Source organism: Trichoplax adhaerens, genomic scaffold (assembly GCF_000150275.1).
Source record: "Trichoplax adhaerens TRIADscaffold_3 genomic scaffold, whole genome shotgun sequence".
Classification (NCBI taxonomy): domain Eukaryota; kingdom Metazoa; phylum Placozoa; class Uniplacotomia; order Trichoplacea; family Trichoplacidae; genus Trichoplax; species Trichoplax adhaerens.
In genome coordinates, this window is record NW_002060945.1 from 6,045,145 (window position 1) to 6,070,574 (window position 25,430).

The 25,430-nt window shown below is 34.8% G+C and overlaps 1 protein-coding gene across 3 annotated transcripts; it reads left to right on the forward strand.

Annotated features, from left to right (window-relative positions):
- Window positions 1–1,189: 1,189 nt before the first annotated feature.
- Window positions 1,190–22,043, forward strand: TRIADDRAFT_37388 (the record flags this gene model as incomplete). 3 transcript variants are annotated; one of them, XM_002110503.1, is made up of 14 exons in its annotated part: window positions 1,190–1,234; window positions 1,496–1,600; window positions 2,830–2,970; window positions 3,454–3,533; window positions 3,781–3,830; window positions 3,954–4,015; window positions 4,278–4,406; window positions 4,490–4,603; window positions 4,754–4,856; window positions 4,984–5,165; window positions 5,406–5,570; window positions 5,718–5,875; window positions 6,106–6,180; window positions 6,373–6,741. In XM_002110503.1, 14 exons carry the CDS (start codon window positions 1,190–1,192, stop codon window positions 6,446–6,448), a joined length of 1,485 nt encoding a protein of 494 aa, XP_002110539.1. In that variant the 3' UTR covers window positions 6,449–6,741. The 3 variants fall into 3 exon arrangements, with proteins under 3 accessions (XP_002110539.1, XP_002110540.1, XP_002110541.1); XM_002110504.1 differs by lacking the exons at window positions 2,830–2,970; window positions 3,454–3,533; window positions 3,781–3,830; ... (7 more) ...; window positions 6,106–6,180; window positions 6,373–6,741 and adding exons at window positions 11,541–11,681; window positions 12,044–12,123; window positions 12,218–12,267; ... (6 more) ...; window positions 21,081–21,155; window positions 21,723–22,043; XM_002110505.1 differs by lacking the exons at window positions 1,190–1,234; window positions 1,496–1,600; window positions 2,830–2,970; ... (9 more) ...; window positions 6,106–6,180; window positions 6,373–6,741 and adding exons at window positions 17,424–17,528; window positions 18,503–18,643; window positions 18,866–18,945; ... (7 more) ...; window positions 21,081–21,155; window positions 21,723–22,043.
- Window positions 22,044–25,430: the final 3,387 nt, after the last annotated feature.

A 25,430-nucleotide genomic window follows, 5' to 3' on the forward strand; every position in this document is an offset into this window, starting at 1 on the left:
TAGAGGTTCGGGTAGTGGTACAATATTGTTCATTGACATTTCTTAGATTTGGATAATCTTAAAGGCATGATCGGCCAGGCCAATCTTTGGACTAACGAGTAATACATACTGTATACTAGTATATCTACCCACTCCTTCATCTGTGTTGTTCTTTGCAAAACAAAGCAAACAGCAATATCTTAAAACAGATAAATACATGGTTACTGCCTTGGAGTACCTGGATGGACTAGAACATTCCTTAGGATTATCCAATTCTAAATGTAGTCATACGTATGGACTCAACACTATTCGCTTCGTACATACAGTAATCGTATCGATGAGATCATAACTACGCGTATTTACATACAATATAGAATGTCAATACTGATCTCTGATCAGAACCACGTCTATTTTGCCAGAAACTACAATAGTAGGAAAAAAAGATTTATAAAATCTACTGTCGTAGACTCAACACACATTCTACCCTGAGTATAGTATGACTACATGAAGCATTCCTTAAAGCGTTCGGCGCTTGTGGGAGTTTGAGGGTTGTACAATGGACACCATCAAGTTGGTAGTATCAAATGTATAGCATTAAATGCTGTGCAACTTTTCTTACTCACATGATTTTGACTACAATAGCAAAAGCCATGCACCCCTGCTGCGTGTTTACAAAGATACAGTAACTGGACGCAAAGGATATGACAGGGCCTACTAAAAAAAGAGACGGAAGAGGAAACGGTTGTTCACTCTAGTAATAATTTGGTGGCTGATTATTTTACTGGTCATTCCAACTGTATCGCATGTCTGTAATAGTACAGTACAGACACTATCCTGTCCGCGATTGATATCCAAATTAGCTGCTATTAGCCCGCTAGTTGGTTTGAATTAGTTTTAACATTTAAGCAGTATAATACAGTATACAGTTTCCTCGGTAGCGTATAGTAAAATCACCCCCCAAAATAATAAGCCTCTATATTATTTTGCACTGAAGCCGTCTCCTGCCCCTTCTTTTTAGTAGTCCATGACATGGCCTATTATTAATTAAGTAAACACAAGAGGTGAAGAGGTAACAGCGTACGTACAGTGCAGTACCGTGTTGACAAAACCCCTGACAGCACAGCAGTAGTAAGTAGCTACCGTTGTGGACAGGTTGTCATTTAATTATCATCCAAGTTGTTGATCCGTACACGGGAAAAAAAAATCTACAATGGCTTCTCCTTTCAGCCCAAATCCAGAGATCAAGTACACTAAAGTAATTGCAATAAAGATAGTCGATAATATGTCAATGATTAGTTAATTGGAGATTGTTTGACATTATCAATTAACATTGTTTAAGATTTCTTTTTCTAAGACCTTGTGCCGTACTTGTCTAGACCTTTTTCTTGTCTTTATTCCATCCGGCTTATTAATTTAAGCGGATAGGCATCAATAACACTTAGATGGACTCGACTAGTTTTTACAATGTTAGATTAAGGCTATCTATTCACTCCACAGTTGTTATTGCTTTTTGTAGATATTCATTAATAATGAATGGCACGACTCTGTTAGTGGTAAAACTTTTCCAACTTTTAACCCAGCAACTGGAGAGAAAATTTGCGATATTGCCGAAGGCGATAAGGTATCTCATTTTTTAAAGTATCATATTTATTATTTTACTAAACTACAATCAGTAGACATAAACTACGCGTATTAAGTTCATTATAATTGAATGATGATAAAGCGTTCGCATACTACTGTAGTAAAATCGCCAAACTTGAATGTGGAGATGCTAAGCCGCTTCGCATTTGTAACGACCTACAGTACAGCAATATTATTTTCGTATCAGATATTTCAGTAAAAGTATAAATGAAATTTATTGCTATCTATCGGTATAAACTATTGTATTCGCACGTTAGTTTTAATTCCATTTTTTCCCAGTTATTAAAGTATCTGAAACGAAATTAAAGACACTGTAGTACGAGATGACTACATCATGTTCAATATGGGCGTGCCAACTCCGAATTAACAAATTATACAGTACTATACGTAACATTAAATTTATTTAGTAATAATATTATTAACCGTAAATAATAGTAAGTAGAAAAAAAATCCTTAAGAGTTTGTACCCGCCGTCAGAGCGGATAGTTTTTAGCTTTTAAATAGTATATGGATATGGATGACTTATTGTAGCACTACTATCCATTATTATCCAACACACTAGTATTTGTACGCAGGGACTACTACTTCCTTTAATAGTCCCTGATTGTACGCTACTGTATATCATGAAAGTAGCCCAAAGTTATATGCACGATACACCAACTCAGGCGTGCTCCAAAGAACTGCTAATAGAAATAAGATTATTATTATCTTTATTGCAAGGTCATGTGTACTTTTTTAGTCCCGTTGATATGCATTCGATTGAACAACTATATCGTAAGAATCTCCTCTAGTAGTGTTCTGTTCAAGTCTCAATCTACTGCAGTAGTGCATGACATCAGAATATGATTTCGTTGTTTTGAAGAGTATTCAACATGAAAATATAATTCAGTCAAGGTCGCAATGTTAAATAAATTTTTTACAACTAAGATCCAGCTATATGGTACTCGCATTAAGAGCTGAAAGTAGTTCAATTTTGATTTTTGCATTTATTGTATCGCACTGCAGAGAATTATTATGTACCGTCTAATTTACTATGCTTAGTACATTCAAATCACATCATTCATACATGCGTCCGCAGAAATTATATTGAATTATTACTGCCAAGCGAATAAAAATACTTCGACTTAATATCTACTTGGGTATTAATAATCTCAGTTACGAGAAAATCATACTCTTAAATACGTAACTTTTGATTGACTTTTTTGATAGGCTGATATTGATCTTGCGGTTGCTGCAGCCAAGCAAGCCTTCAAGAAAGGAAGTACTTGGCGAACTATGGATGCATCAAAACGTGGTCGCTTGATATCTAAATTAGCCGAATTGATGGAAAGAGATCAACAGTACCTAGCGGTAAATACAAAAATTCGTTGATTAAACCTGATAACGTTATTATAAACTGATTTCTACCATATTAAAATCAGTAATAAATCCACTTTTACGACTCGATACAGTATGAAATTGCAGCTCAAATAGTACAAGAGTAATGCATAAAGTATTTTCAATGCAATTTATTGTCTATTTACCTAATCCATTCATCGGAATAACTTAAATCATACGTAGTATAAAGAATGGTAATATATTATATAGTACATAGCATGTACGCACTTGCCTTAGCACTCGACAGCCGATACTGGGATAACACAGTAATTCATGATTTGTTATCGGCATATCGTTATTAATCATTGCTAACGAAAAGGGCTAGTGGCTCTATCGATGTTATAGAATCAATCGTTATCATAATATTTATCTTCTTTGAAATGTCTTCAAGCGTGAATATAATCTTATTTACCGTTGTTTGGTGTTAACTTTTGTTGCTGTAATACTAAACAACAGTCTTTGGAATCCCTCGACAATGGAAAACCAGTCAGAGTAGCCAATTTCGCCGATTTACCGGGAGCGATGCTATGTTTCAGGTGCGGATTTCAATATCATATCTATTAATGCTATTTGGTATTAAATTAATATAGTACAGTTTATTTTAAAAGACACGTAATTTCGCATATCTATCTTCTCATGAATACGTACATAGTAGTGCGCTATGAGGATAGTATCAGCGACCTAGTCGCCAATGATGTCCGATATATGCAATCAATCATCATGACATGTGACTAATATTAATACGATTGCAATTAATCAGTAGAATACTTTCTATCATATTAGGTACTATGCAGGTTGGGCTGATAAAATTCACGGGAAAACCATACCAGTCGGTAATGTACTGTGTAATATTAATATTATATCGCAATTTATGATAAAAGCATTGAAAATAAACGTATGTTCTCATTCGGAAATTAACACGCAAAGTAACGATAAGTCTTATTTGTTGACCTTAGATGGACCTTATATGACTTACACGAGACATGAACCCATTGGAATTTGTGGCCAAATAATTCCGGTAATGAAACATTTTTATCACTCTATAACTGATGTACTATAAAATTTTAATACTTTGCCTAAAATTCACTTTGAGGATAATCTCAAGCGTATGATTAATTAGCAGGACTCTTTAGCTATAAGACTTAGCAATAATTGCTTATAAATGATTCATGCTTACTGTACTTGTTACAATGATCTACAGCACGCGATGCATGTAATATCTAATTGATAAGTTAGCTAATTCAATGCTAATGGCAATGTTTAATTTTACGAATAACTAGTGGAATTTTCCATTGCTTATGGCTTCTTGGAAATTGGCTCCTGCTTTGGCATGCGGGAATGTAGTTGTTTTGAAACCTGCGGAACAAACGCCACTTTCTGTACTTTACCTGTGCCAGTTAGCTGTAGAGGTTATTCAGTGGCCTTTAAAGATGACCTTTTAGCCTTACATGTAGCTATCCTGCCCTAAAACAAAATTTACTATTTACTGTAGGCTGGATTTCCACCTGGCGTTATTAACGTTGTACCTGGATATGGGCCTACCGCCGGTGCAGCAATCAGTAACCATCCTGATATTGATAAAGTAGCATTTACTGGCTCAACTGAGGTATGCTATAGTGTTTTAACCAGTTGTAAAAGCTCAATTTTATGATATGAATAGACAAATTCTTGAATATCAGCATCCGGATATGAGTGCGTAAGCATATTTCATAATTTCATACTTAATTTGTGTCTATCCTATGTCATTAAATCACAGGTTGGTCAAATTATCGCACAAGCCGTTGGCGCAAGCAACTTAAAGAAAATTTCGCTTGAATTGGGAGGCAAGAGTCCAAATATTATTTTTGATGACGTCGATGGTAAGCTGTTTTGTTTTGATATCACAGCTTTTATCCTACATTTTTGTGCAGTTCTTACCTTCACTTAATCCAAGTATGGCACTGTAGCTACTGTTGACATATTGCGCAAATATTCTATTTTGTTTAGTTGACGAAGCTCTGCAATGGGCTCATTTGGGCGTCTTTTTTAACAACGGCCAATGCTGTACTGCCGGCTCCCGTGTCTTTGTCCAGGATGCCATCTACGACGAATTTGTTGCTAAAGCTGTTGCAAAAGCTAAGACTGTTAGAGTCGGCAATCCATTCGATGATATCGACCAAGGTCCCCAAGTTAGTATTACCAATTGCAATGTCGCGTATTACCTTCACTGTGTACATTATTAGTCCCTCTTCTAAGATACTAGCTTCGTAATACCGTTGTAAAACGGGTATAGTCGAATCTAGCTTTGCTCAGCACGCTTCGCCGTACAGATCATTACCTAGTGCGCACTGACTCATTGTAATGGTAGACTGACAGCCCAAAATGCTTACAACTACAATAGTAGACTAACATGCTGGGTAAATTTCCAGATCGATGAAGAACAAATGAAGAAGATTCTGGAGCTTATTGACAGCGGCAAAGCTGAAGGAGCTGATATGAAATGCGGTGGAAGCCGACATGGTGATCGTGGTTACTTTATTCAGCCAACTGTATTCACAGATGTAAAAGATGATATGAGATTCGCAAAGGAAGAAGTATGCTTTACTCTTTGCTTAGCTGCGTAACTATCATTTTTCCAGCTTATGCTCTTTTTAACTGTTCTATAATTGCGTAATGATGATCTTAAATATGTATAATATCGATATAATATTTTCTTCAAAAATTAATTTAAAATCGCGCAGATCTTTGGACCTGTAATGCAAATCTTTAAATTTTCAACAATCGATGAAGTTATCGAGCGTGCTAATAATACAGTCTACGGATTGGCTGCAGCTGTTTTCACTAAAGACATAAAGAGGGCAATACATGTTTCCAATCACATACGAGCCGGCACGGTTTGGTAAGTCGCATCATATGTTCGAAGTCACCATTGTACTGTACTTTAATCAATTTATTGTTAGTTATATTATTAGATGCATCGATAGACATATTTATCTTTAATTGCACCCTGATTACTCTTAATGTTAGTCTGGTTTAGTACCTATTTACTTAATTCAGTCAAACGTTGAGATTTGGTTGTGCTAGTTTTTATTGAGATTTTTTATTAAGCATGCTTGTGTTATTCGATAGGATCAATTGCTATCATATGACTGCGTGTCAAGCCCCATTTGGTGGCTACAAGATGTCTGGCTTCGGACGTGAACTGTAAGTACCGTGTACCAACACCGTTTGGTAAATGATGTATTGATTTAATATCATATTATAATTTGTAAGATTCTTCAGCATCGATGAAGAGTGCTACTAAACAGGCTGAATACAGTTAAATTTATGTAATTGAGTAATTCGGTTTAGCATAATGTATATTTTTTTTTTATCACCCTTAATTAAATATTACAGTGGAGAATATGGGCTTGAACTCTATTCCGAAGTTAAAACGGTCACTATTGCGCTTGACTCCTTGGAAGCTAAATAGATTCATTTTAAACAAATTGTTTACACTTCTTATGTGATATCCGGTAATTTTGGGATTTTTAAGTAAAGGTGATTCCAGTAAAAACGAACAGGCTAATCTTATAATGCAATTGAACTTCTATTACAACTAATTGTTGTATGACCTACAGTAATTGACTACTATCTATAGTGCAACTTTAATATCATGGTCTACATATGTTGTCCTGGTTTACCGTTGAGTTCTGCATTTAAACTACTTCAATTTAAAATCAGTCTAATTGCTGAAACACACTCGAACTGTCAGATGATATCCTTCTTGTTAGGATAGCATGTTAACAGCTGGATGGCATATCAGCTGCTTGCTACTATGCAAACTTTACAATCAACGTCAGGCTCTATGCATTGTAATGAGTTTGGAACTACTTCGGAGGAAAGTCTTGCAGTAGCACACAGATTAACACGATATGCGAATGTCTATCTATCCGTAGTATTACGGTAATTTACATAGTAACTTGGATGCATTCTAATCTTAGTACAGTATGATGGAATACTTGGGCAGCATAATAATCATGATCATAATAGGGCATGTCATGAAAGCTCAACTAGCTTTAATATGACATGCCCTGCTATCCTGCATTGGCTTTAATTAATTCTATTTTTCTTCAAGATTTCAGCATGTTAATTGATCATGACAGCATAGTAATAAGTGCTACTGTAATCTCAAGTATACGAATTTGCCTGTGTGTCATTTCACTGGCAGGCATATCAACTATGCTAGTAGTTCATTCGAGCTTTAGAATACTGCTGTATATTATGGAAATTAACCTGAACCCTATCATGACGGCTTATATAAGGCATGGATTACACTGTCTATGACAGAATAATCCGCGTACAGTATAGTGTTGCTCATCATGATGAAATTGATGATAGTTTAGGGCTGTGACGATTTGCCTTATCGTAGTTGAAACAAGATCATGGATGAACGGTACGTCGGGTGGTGTGACGCAGGAACGCCCTGCTGTCAATCACGATACACGACGATTTGCCCTATCGTAGTTGAAACAAGATAATGGATGAATTGATACGTTTGGTGGTGTGATGCAGGCAGGAACAGGGCCATGCCTTGCTGTCAATCACGATACAAATGACAGTATAGCATACTGTATCATGACAAAATTCATGATAGTTTAGTACAGTGACGATTTGCCTTATCGTAGTTAGTTACAACAAGATAATGGATGAACGGTACGGTACGTCCGGTAGTGTGATGAAGGAACGCCCTGCTGTCAATCAAGATACCAAATTAGATCATCAATCTTGCATTGCCTAATTATTATGATGCATAATTATAGTACATACTGTACACTACTGTATAACCTTGGTATAGTCATAATAATAATAATAAGGGAAAATTAATGTAATAATAATAATAATAATAGGGGCATATGGTTAATTTTCCCTAATAATAATACTTTAATATCGCAATACAGTACTGTATACTGTACTGTACTGTACAATATAATCGATAGCCGTATGTTAATATACTGTACAGTACTGTAGCATGACCTCATCATTATTATGACAATATTATGAGCAAGAATATATCATAACAACAAAAAGGCGAATGGCAGTCTGCTAGCTATCTTTAAAAGTTGCTACTGCAAATTCACGATCACTTCGCTTCCTTCCGATCATCAACGATAGAAATCGATAGTTTTCGGATTGAAGTAGCGCTTTATCAAGTGTGCAGATCATGAACATTGGCATTGAATACTGGATAGCCAATGTTTCATGATCTTATCTTATTTTTAATCAATATCGCACTCTGCCTTTAATGACACTTGACTGACGTGAGAGTTTACTAGCTATACGTTATAATTGATCAATAATGATTGATTATTGATATTTTTATCATCGTTATGGTTGTCATCAGTGAATGAGTGTCGTCTGCTGTAGCCGCTTTTGCAAATGCAACATCATTTAACTTCCATCATGGGCTACTAGTTATTACCTAGTAGTCTATGAGTGCATTTGGTTGCAAGTCAACGAATACAGTTCACATTTATATCATCCTTCTTGAACGATAAAAAAAAATCCCAGATTGATACAATATTTTAGTATGTCGATCACTGACGTCAACACTTCAAGCAGTAACAACATATTACGTAAATACTATACGTATTTTCGTATCGTCATTTTACAAGATGTTGTCAAATATCTAGTGTTTTAATTTACTTTTAACGATGTACACTGCGTTCTGCAGGGGGGTTTTTTTGCAGGACCTTGGATGCATAAGTACTGTGTCATTGTATATAGCGAATACAGAAGCATTACATGCTTATTTTGCCTTCAACTGTTGTTAAAGGAGAGATGAGTACTTTATTCGTTGTTCAACTAATGGTGCCATGAATACTGTACTTGGATGTCAATATAACAATTTGCGATGGATTAGTGAGCAATTGAGGACCGAAATTGTAACATTTGCTTCCATTGTATCAGATACGTGCTAAATTGGATTGTACAATATGGCGGAAAACCGGATCCTTTTTTTCACTTAGTTAATAATACCACATCCTAAACTGGATCGTCGATAACGTTGTAACAAGTCCTGTTTGATTGTTGACGTATGTTTTTCAACAATGCTACAATAAACAGACTTGGAAACACTCTAGTAGTGATTCTACTATATTTGTTTAGATATACTGTATCCCGCTGCAGTACAGTATGCTAGTCTTGACTTTTGAATTTTGCCGTAATCTAGACCGTCGCTTTATAAAAAGTTCTTACAATACTCAACTGAAACTATCATCAACACCCTCACCCCAAAAATGATCGAAATTAATCCTATAAGAATATTCTATTTTTACTTTAATGTAGATCCGTCTCTCTATAAAAAGTTGGTTAGAATCCTTAGCCAAAACTATTGTCAACACCTCTGCAAAAAAAAAAACACATTGAAATTGATCCCATCAAGATTTGTTATAGAGTCACAGGGTCTACCGTATCATAGGGGTAAAGTTTTCTTTCTCTTCGGTACACTCTACGTACCCAACTCAATAATACTTTTAAAAGATGAAGCCAAGCAACCAGGGGAGTCGAAATTCATCAGCTGACTCAGTGTGAAGGCGTTCTTGCTGACCCCCTTCTTGAACTGGTTGAACTATTTTATTCCTGTTGCACAAGTTGGCTACACTACAGTCTGTTCGATTCGTGAACTTTTCTATAGATTTGTGTACACGCCATGTTCCAATTGGAAAGGCCAGCAAAGCATCATCGATGTAAACAAAACCTTAACCTGTACCTACAGTACAGTACTGTGTAAACAAACCAGCAAACGAACTGTAGCATGCTACAGTATACTACTGTAGTACTGTACGTTAGCTGCATAGAGTACTGTACAGTCTGTACTGTACTTTAGTACCTGGTAGTGCCATGGTCGGCTGTACTGTAGTACTGCAGGGTATTGTACTGTACCTCCAGTTAATAAAAAGATCTGCAAACTGTTTTACCGTTCTCTTCCTTTTCTAACAGGTCAGGGTAAGACACATAAAACTTCGCTCCTTGCAATATTCTCTTTTTCAACCTACTGCAGGTGAAAATAACTTGCCAATTTAAACTAGTTACTATTTAATATGGATCAATTTCCCTATTTTAGCATTGACTTCTTGTCTTTTTTTACATTAGCGACTGAACTTTCATCATGTCTTTTGATTCTAATCCAGAAATTAAATATACAAAGGTTAGCTAGCACTGCTGATTACTCGCAATTACAGTAAAAAAAAACATAAAAATCTATAGTTTTAAAGCGTTCTCAAGTTTACTGTTGTCTCATATACTTCGATTTATACATAATAATAATAATAATAATAATAGAATTAAACAAGCAATGCTGTAGCTCTCGATAGAATGTCATTTGCAATAGTCTGTAGCTTAAGCTACAGGTAGAGGATATTGATGACTTTGCAATTTTGCCTTAATGGGTCAGTTAATGATCAATTTTGCTGTACGACAAGTTGTGCAAGCCTTGAAATTCTGAAAGGGCACTGCAGTAGCACAGCAATACGGAAAAGACGGTAACGATTTCTCTTCTTCGATATATTAATGCATTGAAAAAAAATTTGAAAGATTTATTGTATTCTCTGGCCTTGTTCAAGGGACTATAAATATCATCGACCCAGCCGTCAGTGCAGTACTGGTAGCATAGTTGTACGTTTTGGGAGCAGTAGAGAACCAAAATTTTGCATCTGCTACGTCTAACGGCGTCGGTTCTCGTTGTACGCCTACGCCTTCAAGCAGTTCTTACAGCATATTCCTAGTAATAGTAATAATATAGTTATAGATATATATACGTTAATTAAATTAATTGTAACCATTTTGAAAGATACAATCATTGTACTGTAATTGCCACGCCATCATCAACTGATTACTTTACACAGCAAAATCATGTGGAGAAAGAATTACTAAAGATCTCCATATCCGTAGCGTGTTTATACTAATACAAAAATAAATCTGTGTTCAGCATGTACTGATGCATCAACTGATAACATAATTAGGTTCAGTAAATTGTTTTAAAGGTCAAATCATATATACGTATGAACCAACAAGAAACCTTTTTAGTCCATCTCAACACCGTACAGACGCGTACACCAACAGTGCAATATTTTTGATATATTCCTCCTGACAATCTTTACAATAAAGTAGCGAATGGAATAACAATGTATACTAGCAATGTGAACAGTGGCTATTATGGTCAGTAATAGAAAATGATAGATAATAGTTTGGCCTACACCTTTTAAGAGTTAATGCCCAAGAGCTCAATTTAGTTAAGATATGATTTTACTGCAATGTTAGATTGAATATCAACTAAGTTATAGGTAATGCTATTCTATCCTAACAGGTTTTCATCAATAACGAATGGCATGACTCTATCAGCGGTAAAACTTTTCCAACCATCAATCCTTGTACAGGTGAAAAGATTTGTGATGTTGCTGAAGGTGACAAGGTAAGCAATTAATTACAAAAGATTGAACCCTTTAATTTCAGGAGAGCAACAATCGCTTATCTGTCATATAGTCATTATATTGTATTTATCATCCACTACTATATCGTAATAGGCTGATGTTGAAATTGCAGTAGAAGCTGCAAAAAAGGCCTTTAAAAAGGGAAGCGTTTGGCGTACCACGAATGCTTCTCAACGTGGTCGTTTACTAAACAAATTGGCCGATCTAATGGAAAGAGATATAGACTACTTGGCGGTAAATTACAGTACTTATTATATCAATACTTGATATATACTTTCTCCTTATAAGCGTTATGCTTAGCCGTAATTTTGAACATAACCTATGACCTATCCATAAAACTTAATTAGGGAAAAGCATATAGATTACCAGTCGATACTCTCATACGTGTGTTCATGATAAAATCGAGTTGATTCGTATCACGCAATTTTATGTAAAGATAGTTTTTGCTCAGATATAGACTATAGTTCAAATTCTAAATCGCAATTAACTAATTCATCTATGCTTTACGATTATGATTACAATGTTACTCATTTATCATATCTCTTAAATATGAGCTCTTTAACTGCTTAATAAGTTTAGCTTGTTCCTAATCGTAGTCTTTAGAATCTCTTGACAACGGTAAACCAGTAAGAGTCGCTAAAAGTGCTGATATAACGCTATCAATTGCATGTTTAAGGTAGGCCAACTATGAATGGGTTGATAATTATGCATGGTTATTAATGAAGTAATTTCGAAAGTCAGGTGATACGATTGCAACTTCTTCTATTTAGGTATTTTGCAGGATGGGCTGATAAGATCCATGGCAAGACGATACCAGTCGGTAATTTACTACTAAAATATTTATTTACGAAATACGCATATTTACAATTAATTGTTTAATTATTGTTAACCATTGCCATTTGATTCACTAACGGTTTTAACAACAACCTTGTTTAAGATGGACCATATATGACATACACAAGACATGAACCAATTGGTGTCTGTGGCCAAATAATCCCAGTAAATACGCCTCATTTTAATGTTGACTTAGTTCAAGCCTGTACTGAGCATAATTGCACTCAAGTTGAATTATCAGTACTTTATCGCTTTACTTGAATAAATTCAATCTTTAATGACCACTGTTTTCAATTTTATTATAAATAGTGGAACTTTCCAATCCTTATGGCCTCATGGAAATGGGCACCTGCTATTGCATGCGGCAATGTTGTTGTAATGAAACCCGCCGAGCAAACGCCTCTCACCGCTTTGTATCTTTGTTCACTTGTTGTAGAGGTAGGATACAAATTGGGACTAACTAGTTTATTGACCAATATATGATGTGGAAGTCAACTCTTCGAACGTGCTATACTTCCGTTTTTAACTGGAAACTTTATATATTAATAATGTAGGCCGGATTTCCACCAGGTGTTATTAACGTTGTACCAGGCTATGGACCCACTGCAGGTGCAGCTATCACTGGTCATCCTGATGTCGACAAAGTAGCATTTACTGGCTCAACTGAGGTTCAAAAAAATTCTACAAGAATTTTATTACGCCGAGTTCAAAGTCGCGACACAAAAATTATGATTAATTCAGTTCATTGGAATTGTAGATTGGTCAAATTATCATGAAAGCCGCTGGTGCTTCTAATCTAAAAAAAGTTACGCTGGAATTGGGTGGCAAGAGTCCTAATATCATTTTTGATGATGCCGACCGTAAGTTTTCATCATTTTAAAATATAATTTTCATTTACTCCTTTTAATATTTAGTTTTATTTCTTTAGTTTAAAATTGTTACGTCCATATTAAGAGATTCCCTTGATAATTGAAGGCGTTGTTAAATTTTTAGTTGATGAAGCGGTGCACTGGTCTCACATAGGCCTCTTTCTCAATCAAGGCCAATGCTGCTGTGCTGGTACACGTATCTTTGTCCAGGATACTATCTATGACGAATTTGTTGCTCGGGCAGTAGCCAAAGCCAAAGCCATTTCTGTTGGCAATCCCTTCGATGACGTTGAACAAGGGCCCCAAGTTAGTATAATAACCACTGCTACTTGTGCCATCTCTACACAACACTAATCTTGTTACTAACTGTAAATTAAAATTTCGGCCTATACGCCGTCCAATCATTAAATAGATTTAATGATAACTTTAAATTGTAATGGTGCATTCTTATCGTAGCTACTGAAGTAAGCCATTTTGTTATTGAATTATGCATATTTAATTATAAGGGTTAAGGTTAACATTTCTATACTGCAACGACGTTAAGCACGATTTGCGCTATTATAGTTAACAGATTACGTTAAATTGTACTTACTACCTCTTAAAACAACCTATAGGTCGACGAAGACCAGTTTAATAAGATTCTAGAACTTATTGAAAGCGGTAAAAGTGAAGGAGCTAACATGAAATGCGGTGGATGTCGTTACGGTAGTCGTGGTTATTTCATTCAGCCAACTGTATTCACGGATGTACAAGATAATATGAGAATCGCAAAGGAAGAAGTGCGCATTGCATTTTGTTTAGCAGTATACCTATCTCATATACAGTTATATTATAACACTAAAATAATCTATAAATATAAATCTCATAGATTGACATATTTTTTATTGCTATCACGCAGATATTTGGACCTGTTATGCAAATTTTTAAATTTTCAACACTTGATGAAGTCATCGAGCGTGCTAACGATACGGCTTACGGATTAGCTGGGGCTGTTTTCACTAAAGATTTGAAGAAGGCCTTGCATGTTTCTAATCATTTGAGAGCTGGCACTATTTGGTAAAATGCGTTTTTAAGCTCTGCTACTTAACTTTAACTCTACAGCACAATTATTAAGTAGAATTACTTCATTGCAGTATCTACTGAACTCCTGCTGCATTACTGTAACAAATGCACAACCAGCAGTAATTTATTAGTTACTATTTAATGCTTACAGGGTCAATTGCTATGATGTCTTTGCCTCTCAAGCACCTTTCGGCGGTTTCAAGATGTCTGGTATTGGGCGTGAATGGTAAGTACAATTACATGTTATTACTATTATGTATATGTGTATTAGATCTTACGAAACGTTTTTAAAGCCACAGCAGTTTTTACAGTAATTCTGATAGAAGTAGGAGTATCTTGTTGATAAATAATTTTCTACACTGCTAAACAGTGCAATATCAATCCTGTTAATTCATTCGATCTAAAAATCTATACTAACTTTCTCCGTATAATTATAAATTTATTAGTGGAGAATACGCACTTCAACTTTATACTGAAGTCAAGACAGTTACCGTTGCCTTGGATTGCCAAGAAGCTAAATAAACTACCTAAATACACACTTTTTAATAATTAAGTAGTGATGATGTTAATGCTAGGCCTATGTGTGTGCGAGTGTTCCTTTATTTAAAGTTAAATCCTTTCATGTAGCAGAATTTTAACTGTTTCTTCCGGTAATAAACTATAGTGTTATAATTGATTACTTTCATAGATTATCGTATGACCTATTGGGGGTATTGATCTAACAATTTATCACAATTAATAGCTTTATTGCAGATGCCGTAGCTTTGTGGTGCGTTTTGTACCATATCAAACGATAGACTTACAATACAATAGTCTACAGGCATGCGTTTTAATTCGTTTACTCAAGATAAACAAGATAATTATATCTGATGATCCGGTATTAATAACGTACAGTATAGCCACTAATTTATACGGCATGGTAACTGCTGATGAGACGTGTGGTATATTCTACAATAGCGAGATCATTAGTTTATTTACCAATAATATTTGGCTCAGTCAATCTTCCATATTTTGCCCATTTCGGAATAGCAAATCATATAATAACTATAATGTATCTGATGTAATCGAGGTACAAGCAACAGTCTACAGTAGATAGGCTTAGTTATGTGTGTAAGCCCATGACTACCATACTGTGTCATTACTGACGTTGCAAGTTCAGCATGGCAATCTTCCATATTTTGCTTATTTCCAAATAGCGAATCGCATACGTAACATCTATGATGTAACTAGTATGCTCGTATGACTCCCTGATTAATTCATAACCGAGGTACAAGCAACAGTATAAATTCGCTAGTCCATAATGTGCTAGAACTATTGGTGTTGCAACACTTGGTAGAGGGTCGTACACCATGCCACTAAACCACGAATAGCTACATATCATTGAGAAAAGAAAATTAGTGTGCAGTGCGTGTCTACTGCTAATGAGTATCGTAGACGTTCGTGCTAGCGGCTAAGCTGTTAATAAAGGGATGTCATATCATCTGAATGAATGAAAATTATTGTAATTTAAATTTGTACGTATTTATAATTATTATTGATTAGTATAGCAAATTCAGCATTTACTTACTCCAAAAATTAGTGAATTATACGCGTACAGTATACGAAATTAAAGTAGGAGGTATATACAATCAAGGTTTAGGAATGGTTCAGGCTACAATAATTTATCTAGCGTGAAACTTAACTCTTTCAAGATCTACTAAACATCAATGATGCAAGCAAATTATTTTAATGACAGAAGTAGCAGAACTTTAAAAGAGGATCAGAATGATTTCGACCTACAGCATATCACCATACCTATTGAGAATAAAATGAATTTATTCTAAAGCACTTACCTAGCATAGATGCTTGATTTCGACCGATATTAACTTTCTTAGGAGGTGATCAAATACTCAGTTACAAAGGCTGATCGTAGTTATCCTACTGTACACGCGTATACAAGCATACGGTATTCATTAAAGTTTTGGAATAAGGATCATCGAAGGCAACGCCTACTCGATCATGAATAATTTTCTTTTAAATTAATTATTTGGCATTGTTGATCCTTGTTACTGTATAATGAACCAAGATTGCAAGTTACTAGCACTACTAAACAACAGTGGTATCCATATCAATAGTGCTAGCTCATTTGCACTGTATCAATAAATTGCCCAGATACTACGATTATCGCTGCGATGATGATCATCTCTGGAGTGAGACGTATAAACATCGGTAATCTCCATCGGATTTCAAGGTGTTGGCTAAGCTCGAGAATGGCTGAAGTGACGTTTAATCCCAATCCAGAAATCAAATATAAGAAGGTATCATAGGAAATTGATGGCAAAAATCATTTTTCTGCCAACGTCTTATGATTGCATATGTTGAAGCTTTCCATATTTTTACTTTGACTTGGATAAACGATCAGTTTGTCCATGAGAAACTTATTCAATTACTGCACTGTACAGTGTACAGTATGTCGAAAAGATGGATAGGCTGCATCATCTTTTAATATCACTTTGACAGTGATATTGCCATCCAGAAATATCATTCCCAATATAATGTATGCACCGTAGATCAACTGGATGCACTCGGTTGCAGTGGCGTATGTCCATAAAATGATCCTGATGTGAGATATTGCAGGAGTGAGTCAGCAAATTCTCGGCGGTACCATCATTACTCCATTTTGCAGCAGAATTGCACACAGGGATCAACATGGATATCCGACTTCTACAATATTAAGTGATTTTTACCTCTAGCTGCAGATTTTAAGCCATCTAATACAGTCTCCAACTAAAATGGACTATGAATTTGCATTACAGATTCTCTTCTTCTACTATACTGTACAGTAGTTTATGTACTTGTATGTGTCGAAGTTTCTACTTGTAAACTGTGCTGATAATCCTAGATCATAACGATAGGTCAAGTCTGCTTTATCGCTCTCTATCGATAGTAGCGCAGCAAACAGGCAAAGTTTTTTTCTTGCAAATTCCGCCATCCAGAGATCACAGTTGTAAAATAACCTTGCTTTTACACTGGGAACAGCAATTTAATTAATCGTTAGTAAAGATTCAGAGTTGCTCGCTGATGCGAATGGTTGTGCTGTTTTCTCCTCGAAGAGTAGCGCAAACACAAGAACTAGAATTGAAAATTAGTATACTAAGCATTTACTTCATCACTATTGTAAATAATTTATTTTTGATACTGACTAATACAGTACTTGGAATGTATTTTGTAGATCTTTATCAATAATGATTGGCATGATGCAGTTAGTGGTAAAGTCTTTCCAACTATCAATCCGTCAACTGGTGAAGTAATTTGCGAAATTGCTGAAGGAGATGCGGTAAGTCAATGGCCAAAGGTATCCATGAATAAGATCTAACATCATTATCCGCTTTCTTCAAGTTTATAATTAAACCTTGTGGTGCATCTTGTGGTTGACTAGTGATACTTTTCATAAAATACAGCTCGCGCTTTGCTACTAGTTAATTGACTTTTATTGAAGGTTGTAGTGTACATACATTAGCAGAGTAATTGAATGATCGTGTGAAGCAATGCCGAAGAGGTCTTAAGACTTTCCTTTTTATAAGATTCTAACTGTAATAGTAACGGATCGTTTGTAACTTAGCAGCGTTGTACTATTCAGATATTGAAGTTGAATAATTCCTAGACACGACACAGACAAGCATTTTGATAACATAACATGTTGATAATTTGTAATCTATGATTATTAGAACTTAGAACTTATCGATTATAATTATAATTATCAGACATGATATTACCCTACGGTTCGGACTTAGTGTATTAGTGTAACGATACATATATTTGAATGATTATTGGCGACAAACCTTGAGCAATGCCGATATTACAAATGATTCGAAATTGAATAGTTTAACAATAATTAATATAAGACTAAGAATGTTGCAGTGCAATATATGCAGTTTCTATAATCAGCTTGATCGAACTGTGAAATATCAATGTGTCAGGATAGTTAACGCAATCGATAGATGACGACGAAGGAATGCTTATATCAATTGTTGTTCGCCAAGTATGCTTACGTAATCCTATGTTTCCAATGTCAAATGGAAAAGTATTTCCAAAATTTTCCTTTTATTCGTCTATAGAAAAAGAGCGAATGAATTAGTTTTTAGATCCAATCGATAGCTTAAGCAAATGCTATACAATCTTTGAAGACAGCTTAACAATGAGACTATTACAGAATACATTATTGCATTAGGTCCAGGAATAGCCAAATTTTATACTCTATAATTACTAGTAAATATACTAATCCCTGTATTACTTGTACCAATAATTCAGGCCGATGTTGATCTCGCTGTCAAAGCTGCTAAAGATGCCTTTAAGAAAGGAAGTCCATGGAGAACAATGAATGCATCGAAACGTGGATTACTGATGAATAAATTAGCTGATCTAATCGATAGGGACAGAAAATACTTGGCTGTAAGTTTTAATCCAGCGATTACTTTCTTTGCATGATTATGACTTTACTTTTTCCTGATAAGTGCAGTATTTGTATCTCATATACCTGTAATATTCAAACTAGCTTATGTTATAATACAATAATAAACGGCTTGATTAAACAATAACCTTACTATGAAATTACTACTCCAAATTACATTTGGCAATGAAATATTATTATCGTAATTGGTAAAATTCTCATAGGAGTTAGAAACACTGGATAATGGCAAACCAGTCAGAAATGCTTATCTTGGAGATTGTCAAGGAATTATTAATGTGTTAAGGTAAAATAATTTGATAGGCTTCAATTAAGCATTTCACGATATTGTACAATGAAAAATGTTCAACAAAAGAGTAACTTGCAAATTACCCTCAGATATTATGCTGGATGGGCTGATAAGATTCATGGTAAAACCATTCCAATTGGTAAGTCATACATCTGTTTTTTAACTAGCTTGTAATTTCTCATATAACTATTCGTACTTTGTCTTATCCATCGTCTTGAGTTATTATAACTACGAATGTACTTCTAATTATAATCATTCACAGATGGAGCCTTCATGTGTTATACTCGCCATGAACCGGTTGGCGTTTGTGGCCAAATCATTCCTGTAAGGCTGAAATGTAATGTTTCGTCTATTTACCATTGCTGACTATACTTGATGTTGGATTGTCCAGCTATAATTTGCTGTACACTTTATTAAACTACAAGACTTTAATACGTTCTGCTCATATTGATACGCTAAGCAAGATAATTCTGTAAATAGCATATATTTTCCCCAGCGGTTATTTTCTCAGAGATAGCTTCGAATCTACTACTATTAATTAGTGTGTATTACCTTATAGCGATAGCAGGAACGTTGCAAATATTATATGCTACTATTTCCTAAATAGCCATAGCTTTACAATTATTGACTAGTGGAATTATCCGATGGCAATGGCCGGATGGAAATTTGGTCCAGCTCTTGCTTGCGGTAATACAATTGTCATGAAACCAGCAGAGCAAACCCCTCTATCCGTCCTTTATATCTGTAGCTTAATTATCGAGGTAATAACTGATATTCATCACATCAAGACACCACAATTACATTTAAAATGATAAATACTACAGATGAAATTTATTAATCTAGATTCACTTAAATTTAGGCTGGTTTCCCTCCTGGCGTAGTCAATGTTGTTCCAGGATACGGTCCTACAGCTGGTGCTGCAGTTGCTAGACATCCAGATATTGATAAAGTTGCTTTCACTGGCTCTACCGAAGTAGGAAAAATTATTATGGCAGCTGCCGGCGAAACTAATCTCAAGAAAGTAACCTTAGAATTAGGCGGAAAAAGTCCACATATCATTTTTGATGACGCTGACAGTATGTTAAGAAATAGACAATTTTATCAATTCGTATTCTCATACTGTAATGAAGAATTATTTTATTATAAAACGATGTTAACTGGGTAACTATTACATACGCAATTATAGTTGATGAAGCAGTTAAAAATGCACATGAGGGCTTATTTGCCAACCATGGTCAAAATTGCTGTGCTGGCTCCCGAGTCTACGTACAAGACACCGTCTACGATGAATTTGTAGCCAAGAGCGCAGCGTTAGCCGAAAAGAGAGTTGTCGGTGATCCATTTACAAATGTCCAACAAGGACCACAGGTATGCAATAAAAATATTCTCGTTTTAAACAGCATATCTACTGACACTAAGTAAATAACAAGAAATACTATACAATCATTGACGATATGGATAACTTTTTCTATACTTTACTGTAATCACTTTAAATCAGATAGACTCTAATAATCAACGATAACATAAATGTGTTGCGATTAATTTCCACTCGTTCCAAATTCATTGAAGATCGATCAAGAACAATTCAATAAAATTATGGGTCTAATTGAAAGTGGAAAAGAACAAGGGGCAACCCTTAAATGCGGCGGTAAGCGCTTTGGTACACAAGGCTTTTTCGTAGAGCCCACCGTTTTCGCTGACGTTAAAGATGATATGAGAATTGCTAGAGAAGAGGTATTTTAATAAGTGATGACTCAATATTGTTTTAGTTCATAGTTCAATAGCTGTATAATAGTAAGTCTGAGGAGTAGACAAATAGCCAATTAATTATCTTGTGAGATCTGTTACCGAGATTGAATATTCTACTTACTATAGATCTTTGGACCCGTCATGCAAATTTTAAAGTTTTCAACCATTGATGAAGTTATCGAAAGAGCTAATGACACTCAATACGGATTAGCAGCAGGAGTCCATACGAAGGATATGAAGAGAGCATTACATGTTTCCAATCATATAAGAGCTGGATCAGTCTGGTAAGACACCAAGCAATTTAATTTTACATTAAGAGATTTATGTACTGGATATATCAAAGTTACCTTAAAACTACTCTAATGTCTTTTTTTTTCGCTAAGGATAAACACGTATGACTACGTTACTGCACAAACACCATTTGGTGGTTACAAAATGTCTGGAATCGGTAGAGAATTGTAAGTTAGAACAATACCTGAAATCAAAAATTAATAATGAAATAAAGTAGTATAAATTGTCTGTCGACACGGAAGTAAACTATTCGCAATATAGATTTTTTAATCCAAAATATAATGTGATATAATGTATTTGCTCTTAGCATAATTATTACTTGAGATAGAAGTATTGGAGATCTTTATTAGACAATAGTATCTGCAATGATATATCACATGTACGCGTATATACAATCATATATCACGAAACATGCAATCCTTAATTTAATTATTTATCGTAGCTACATTATGAATAATAAATTTGAAATTACGTATGTAGTTACATGCTGCAGAATATCTACACCATCATTTGTCTTAACTTTGCTATAAATTTATATTACTATGGTTAGCTCTTATACATATTGCTAATACAGTAATTCTAGTTACCACTATAGATTGTAAATTAATATTTATTTACATATGTGATTACACACTGGAGAATATCTGCAGATCATAGCTATACTTTAAACGATAAATTCGATCTGATCAAATATGATGTTTAATAGCGCTAAGTAGAAAAATTTCTTTTAATAGGGGCCCCTATGCTTTGGAACATTACACCGAAGTGAAAACTGTTACCGTCGCTCTTGATTCAAAAGCCGCTAAGTAAAGACTGATTTTTAGGGAAATTATCATTCACATCATCAATAGTAAAAGCTATCTCTACACTTACTACATATTATTTTACTATTCGATTCTTACGTTGTAAGTACTGTCCACCATTTGCACTGTTTGCTTGTCTATGGTACGCATATACAGTACCTTTACTTCGCTAAGCAATACAACATGTATCATTTTAGATACACCTTTTCTCGTATTTAGAACCATTGCATAAAAACTATTATTCTACAATAAGACTAAGCTTTTAACAAAATTCTAGCCTTGCTACTACTGAGTTTTTATATCGGTACGTAGCCCTACGCCGAAATACTAATTAAAATTTTTAACAAAAATAGAACCAATTCATTGTATTGTCTCATGTACGGCGATCGCCATACACGCAGTCAAATTTCTTTCATTTGCAGCTAAACCTTTCATTGCATATTATATCCAAGCAGCAAATGATACTAAGTTTGCGATATTCATCATCACAAGCATGTCGGTCAAGTTGTTAATGGCTTATAGTTGCTTTTAGCTCTCTATTAGCTGCTTACGTACTGTCTACAGTATGTCAATATTTTCCTATTTACTTTTGATGGGAAAAGGCGTAAGAACTTTTTACTGGTGTTCTATAGCATTTAATGAACTCCAGCAGTACATTCCTAATTATGGTAATGTTTGCTAAAGAGAGCTAAAGAGCAAAAGATCATCGAAAGAAAACTTTTTCTCTTAGTATTTAAGTTACTATCTACGATGTTCTTTTTATTTAGTTCATTAATCCTTATTTACTGTAGCATACCATCAAGTTCAACTTTATTCCACCTGCAAGAGTCCCTACGATTTGAACTTTACCGCCAATTAATGATACAGTACCATTTACTTTGTAAATGTCGTTTAGTTAAATTCGCTGCAATCAGATAGTTCATATGCTAATAGTATGGCTAATAAAGTAAGCATGAATACTGTTTAATAATTATCCCATTTTATCTCCTTCATCGCCTTTCTTCAGTACTTACTTTACTTTACTATGGTAAGGGTCATAAAGCAAGAAACAGGAGAAATTGAACATTATTTACGGTTCCTGTGGGTTTGTTACAGACAGAGACCAGAAAAATTCGCAACTGATTTATAACAGTAAACTCGGAATTATTCTTTTCTAGACAAGGATGAAATCCTCGCGCAATTTACTAGACTTCCTGACTATAAAGTATTCTATTCTCGATATTATTGTGGTTAATCAATACCGAGTGCAAGAGATGACGACCTGATTTGCGCGTATAAAAATTTCGGACTATCCTTTCGTCAGCGAGTATTAAATCCACGCTGGATTTGCAATACTTATTGACAATAAAGCTTTCACTATATTTTCGTGGTTATTAAGTAATGCCGAGTCCAGGACATAACGTCGATTAACTTATGGCTTGATCCATAATCTGATTCAATAATTGTATACAATACCTTCTACTCAGACTATCAAAGGTATTTGTTATACCATAGTCATTCCTATTAGTGCATTGCAGTTCAGCCAGCATAGTAACCTGGAGAAACTGTATTCTCGATAGAAATGAATTACTTAATGACATAGTAAATCCTTTGGGTGTACCGGTTATTATATTATAAGCCATTTTATTACAATTTTTCTTCAAGAAATGAGAGACCAAGCAAGGATTAACTAAAAAACTGTCATTTCAGCAACATTTATAGAACAAAAATTCAAATCTGTCCAACTCGAATGTCGAGTGTATCCTTTCTCTTTAGTAGCCCCTGATGGCTATACTCCCAATGAACGCCAAGTCAATTATATAATTAGTCGAGATTACATCTGGACTGTCTAACATTTCACTTTTAAGTTAACAATCTAGTCAGGCTTGACCATAGAAGTTAAAAAATGACCTCGATCTTTACTATAGGGGGTAAAAGAAAAAATTGTACCTCTATAAACTCAACTATGGACTGTACTGTAGTCTGCAGACAGCCATGTTGATTCAAAATATCAAGATAAAGTAAAGGATAAAACACTGAGCAGAATCAGTGCCGGCTACAAACCCTAGTATACTGGGAGACAGCGAGCGTCGAAAAGCTATTTAGGACAACAAGCAAACCAGCAAGGCTGCACAAAAATTGCAAGATAAAGGCTACGGAGTAAAAGCAAGACCATGGCGGAACCAACATTTAACCCAAAACCTGAGATTCAATTTACAAAGGTACGATCATTTTGTGACGCAATTGTAGCTTATAATTGGGAATAACAGTCTATGAAAGGATGCAATGATTAAGAAAGTAGAAGAATCATGTCTCACTTTATGCTAGTTGACTGTAAGTTTTCCTGCACTTGCATAGCTGAGTTTTTCTATAGGCATGCAATCGAAGTCGATTGAAGCATGCAATTATGAAATACAAGGCTATGATGAAGATGTTATGATAGAAAGTAGTTGTGTTATATAACAACGAGTATCATGTCTACGTTTTATACTGTCTAAATTTTTCCTTTTACAATAACAATGTCGTACCATTTGTTTCGGAGGTACAAGGTTATGATGAAGATGTGATGATGAAAAGTAGTTATGTAATACACGTAAATATCATATCTACATTTTATACTATCGGAGTTTTCCTATATATTACGAATGACATCGTTACATTCGATTGGCAAGAATAACGCTACGATGACGATACGATAGATAGTAGCTGTACAAGATCGAAGAGTTGTAGTATAAATTATATTTCAATTTTTCTCATCTCTGCACGAGATGCAGTTGCAGTTAAGAGACTTGTTTAATGCTTTTACTCAATTTTAGGCGTATATTTCTATTGACACTATGTTCTACTCCGTAGATTTTTATCAATAATGAATGGCATGATGCCGTCAGTGGCAAGACTTTTCCAACTATTAATCCAACAAATGGCGAAGTCATTTGTCAAGTAGCTGAAGGAGACGCGGTTTGTAAATACCATGTAGATTTTATAGGTTTAACTAGATCTTGCAAGAAATATAAAATATAAACGATTTATATATTGTGCACCCTGCTATAACAAACATCAAGCAAAGTGTACTATCTATATTTGATTATATCATACAGGACTATGTAAGATATATGATATACTATGATATGCATTACTGTAATATGTATACTGTACTATGATAAAGACTGCTATTACAGAATACAATATTGCATTAGGTCCAGGAATAGCCAAATTTTATACGCTATAATTACTAGTAAATACACTGATCTCTGTATTACTTGTACCAATAATTCAGGCCGATGTTGATCTCGCTGTCAAAGCTGCTAAAGATGCCTTTAAGAAAGGAAGTCCATGGAGAACAATGAATGCATCGAAACGTGGATTACTGATGAATAAATTAGCTGATCTAATCGATAGGGACAGAAAATACTTGGCCGTAAGTTTTAATCCAGCGATTACTTTCTTTGCATGATTATGACTTTACTTTTTCCTGATAAATGCAGTATTTGTATCTCATATACCTGTAATATTCAAACTAGCTTATGTTATAATACAATAATAAACGGCTTGATTAAACAATAACCTTACTATGAAATTACTACTCCAAATTACATTGGTAATGAAATATTATTATCGTAATTGGTAAAATTCTCATAGGAGTTAGAAACACTGGATAAT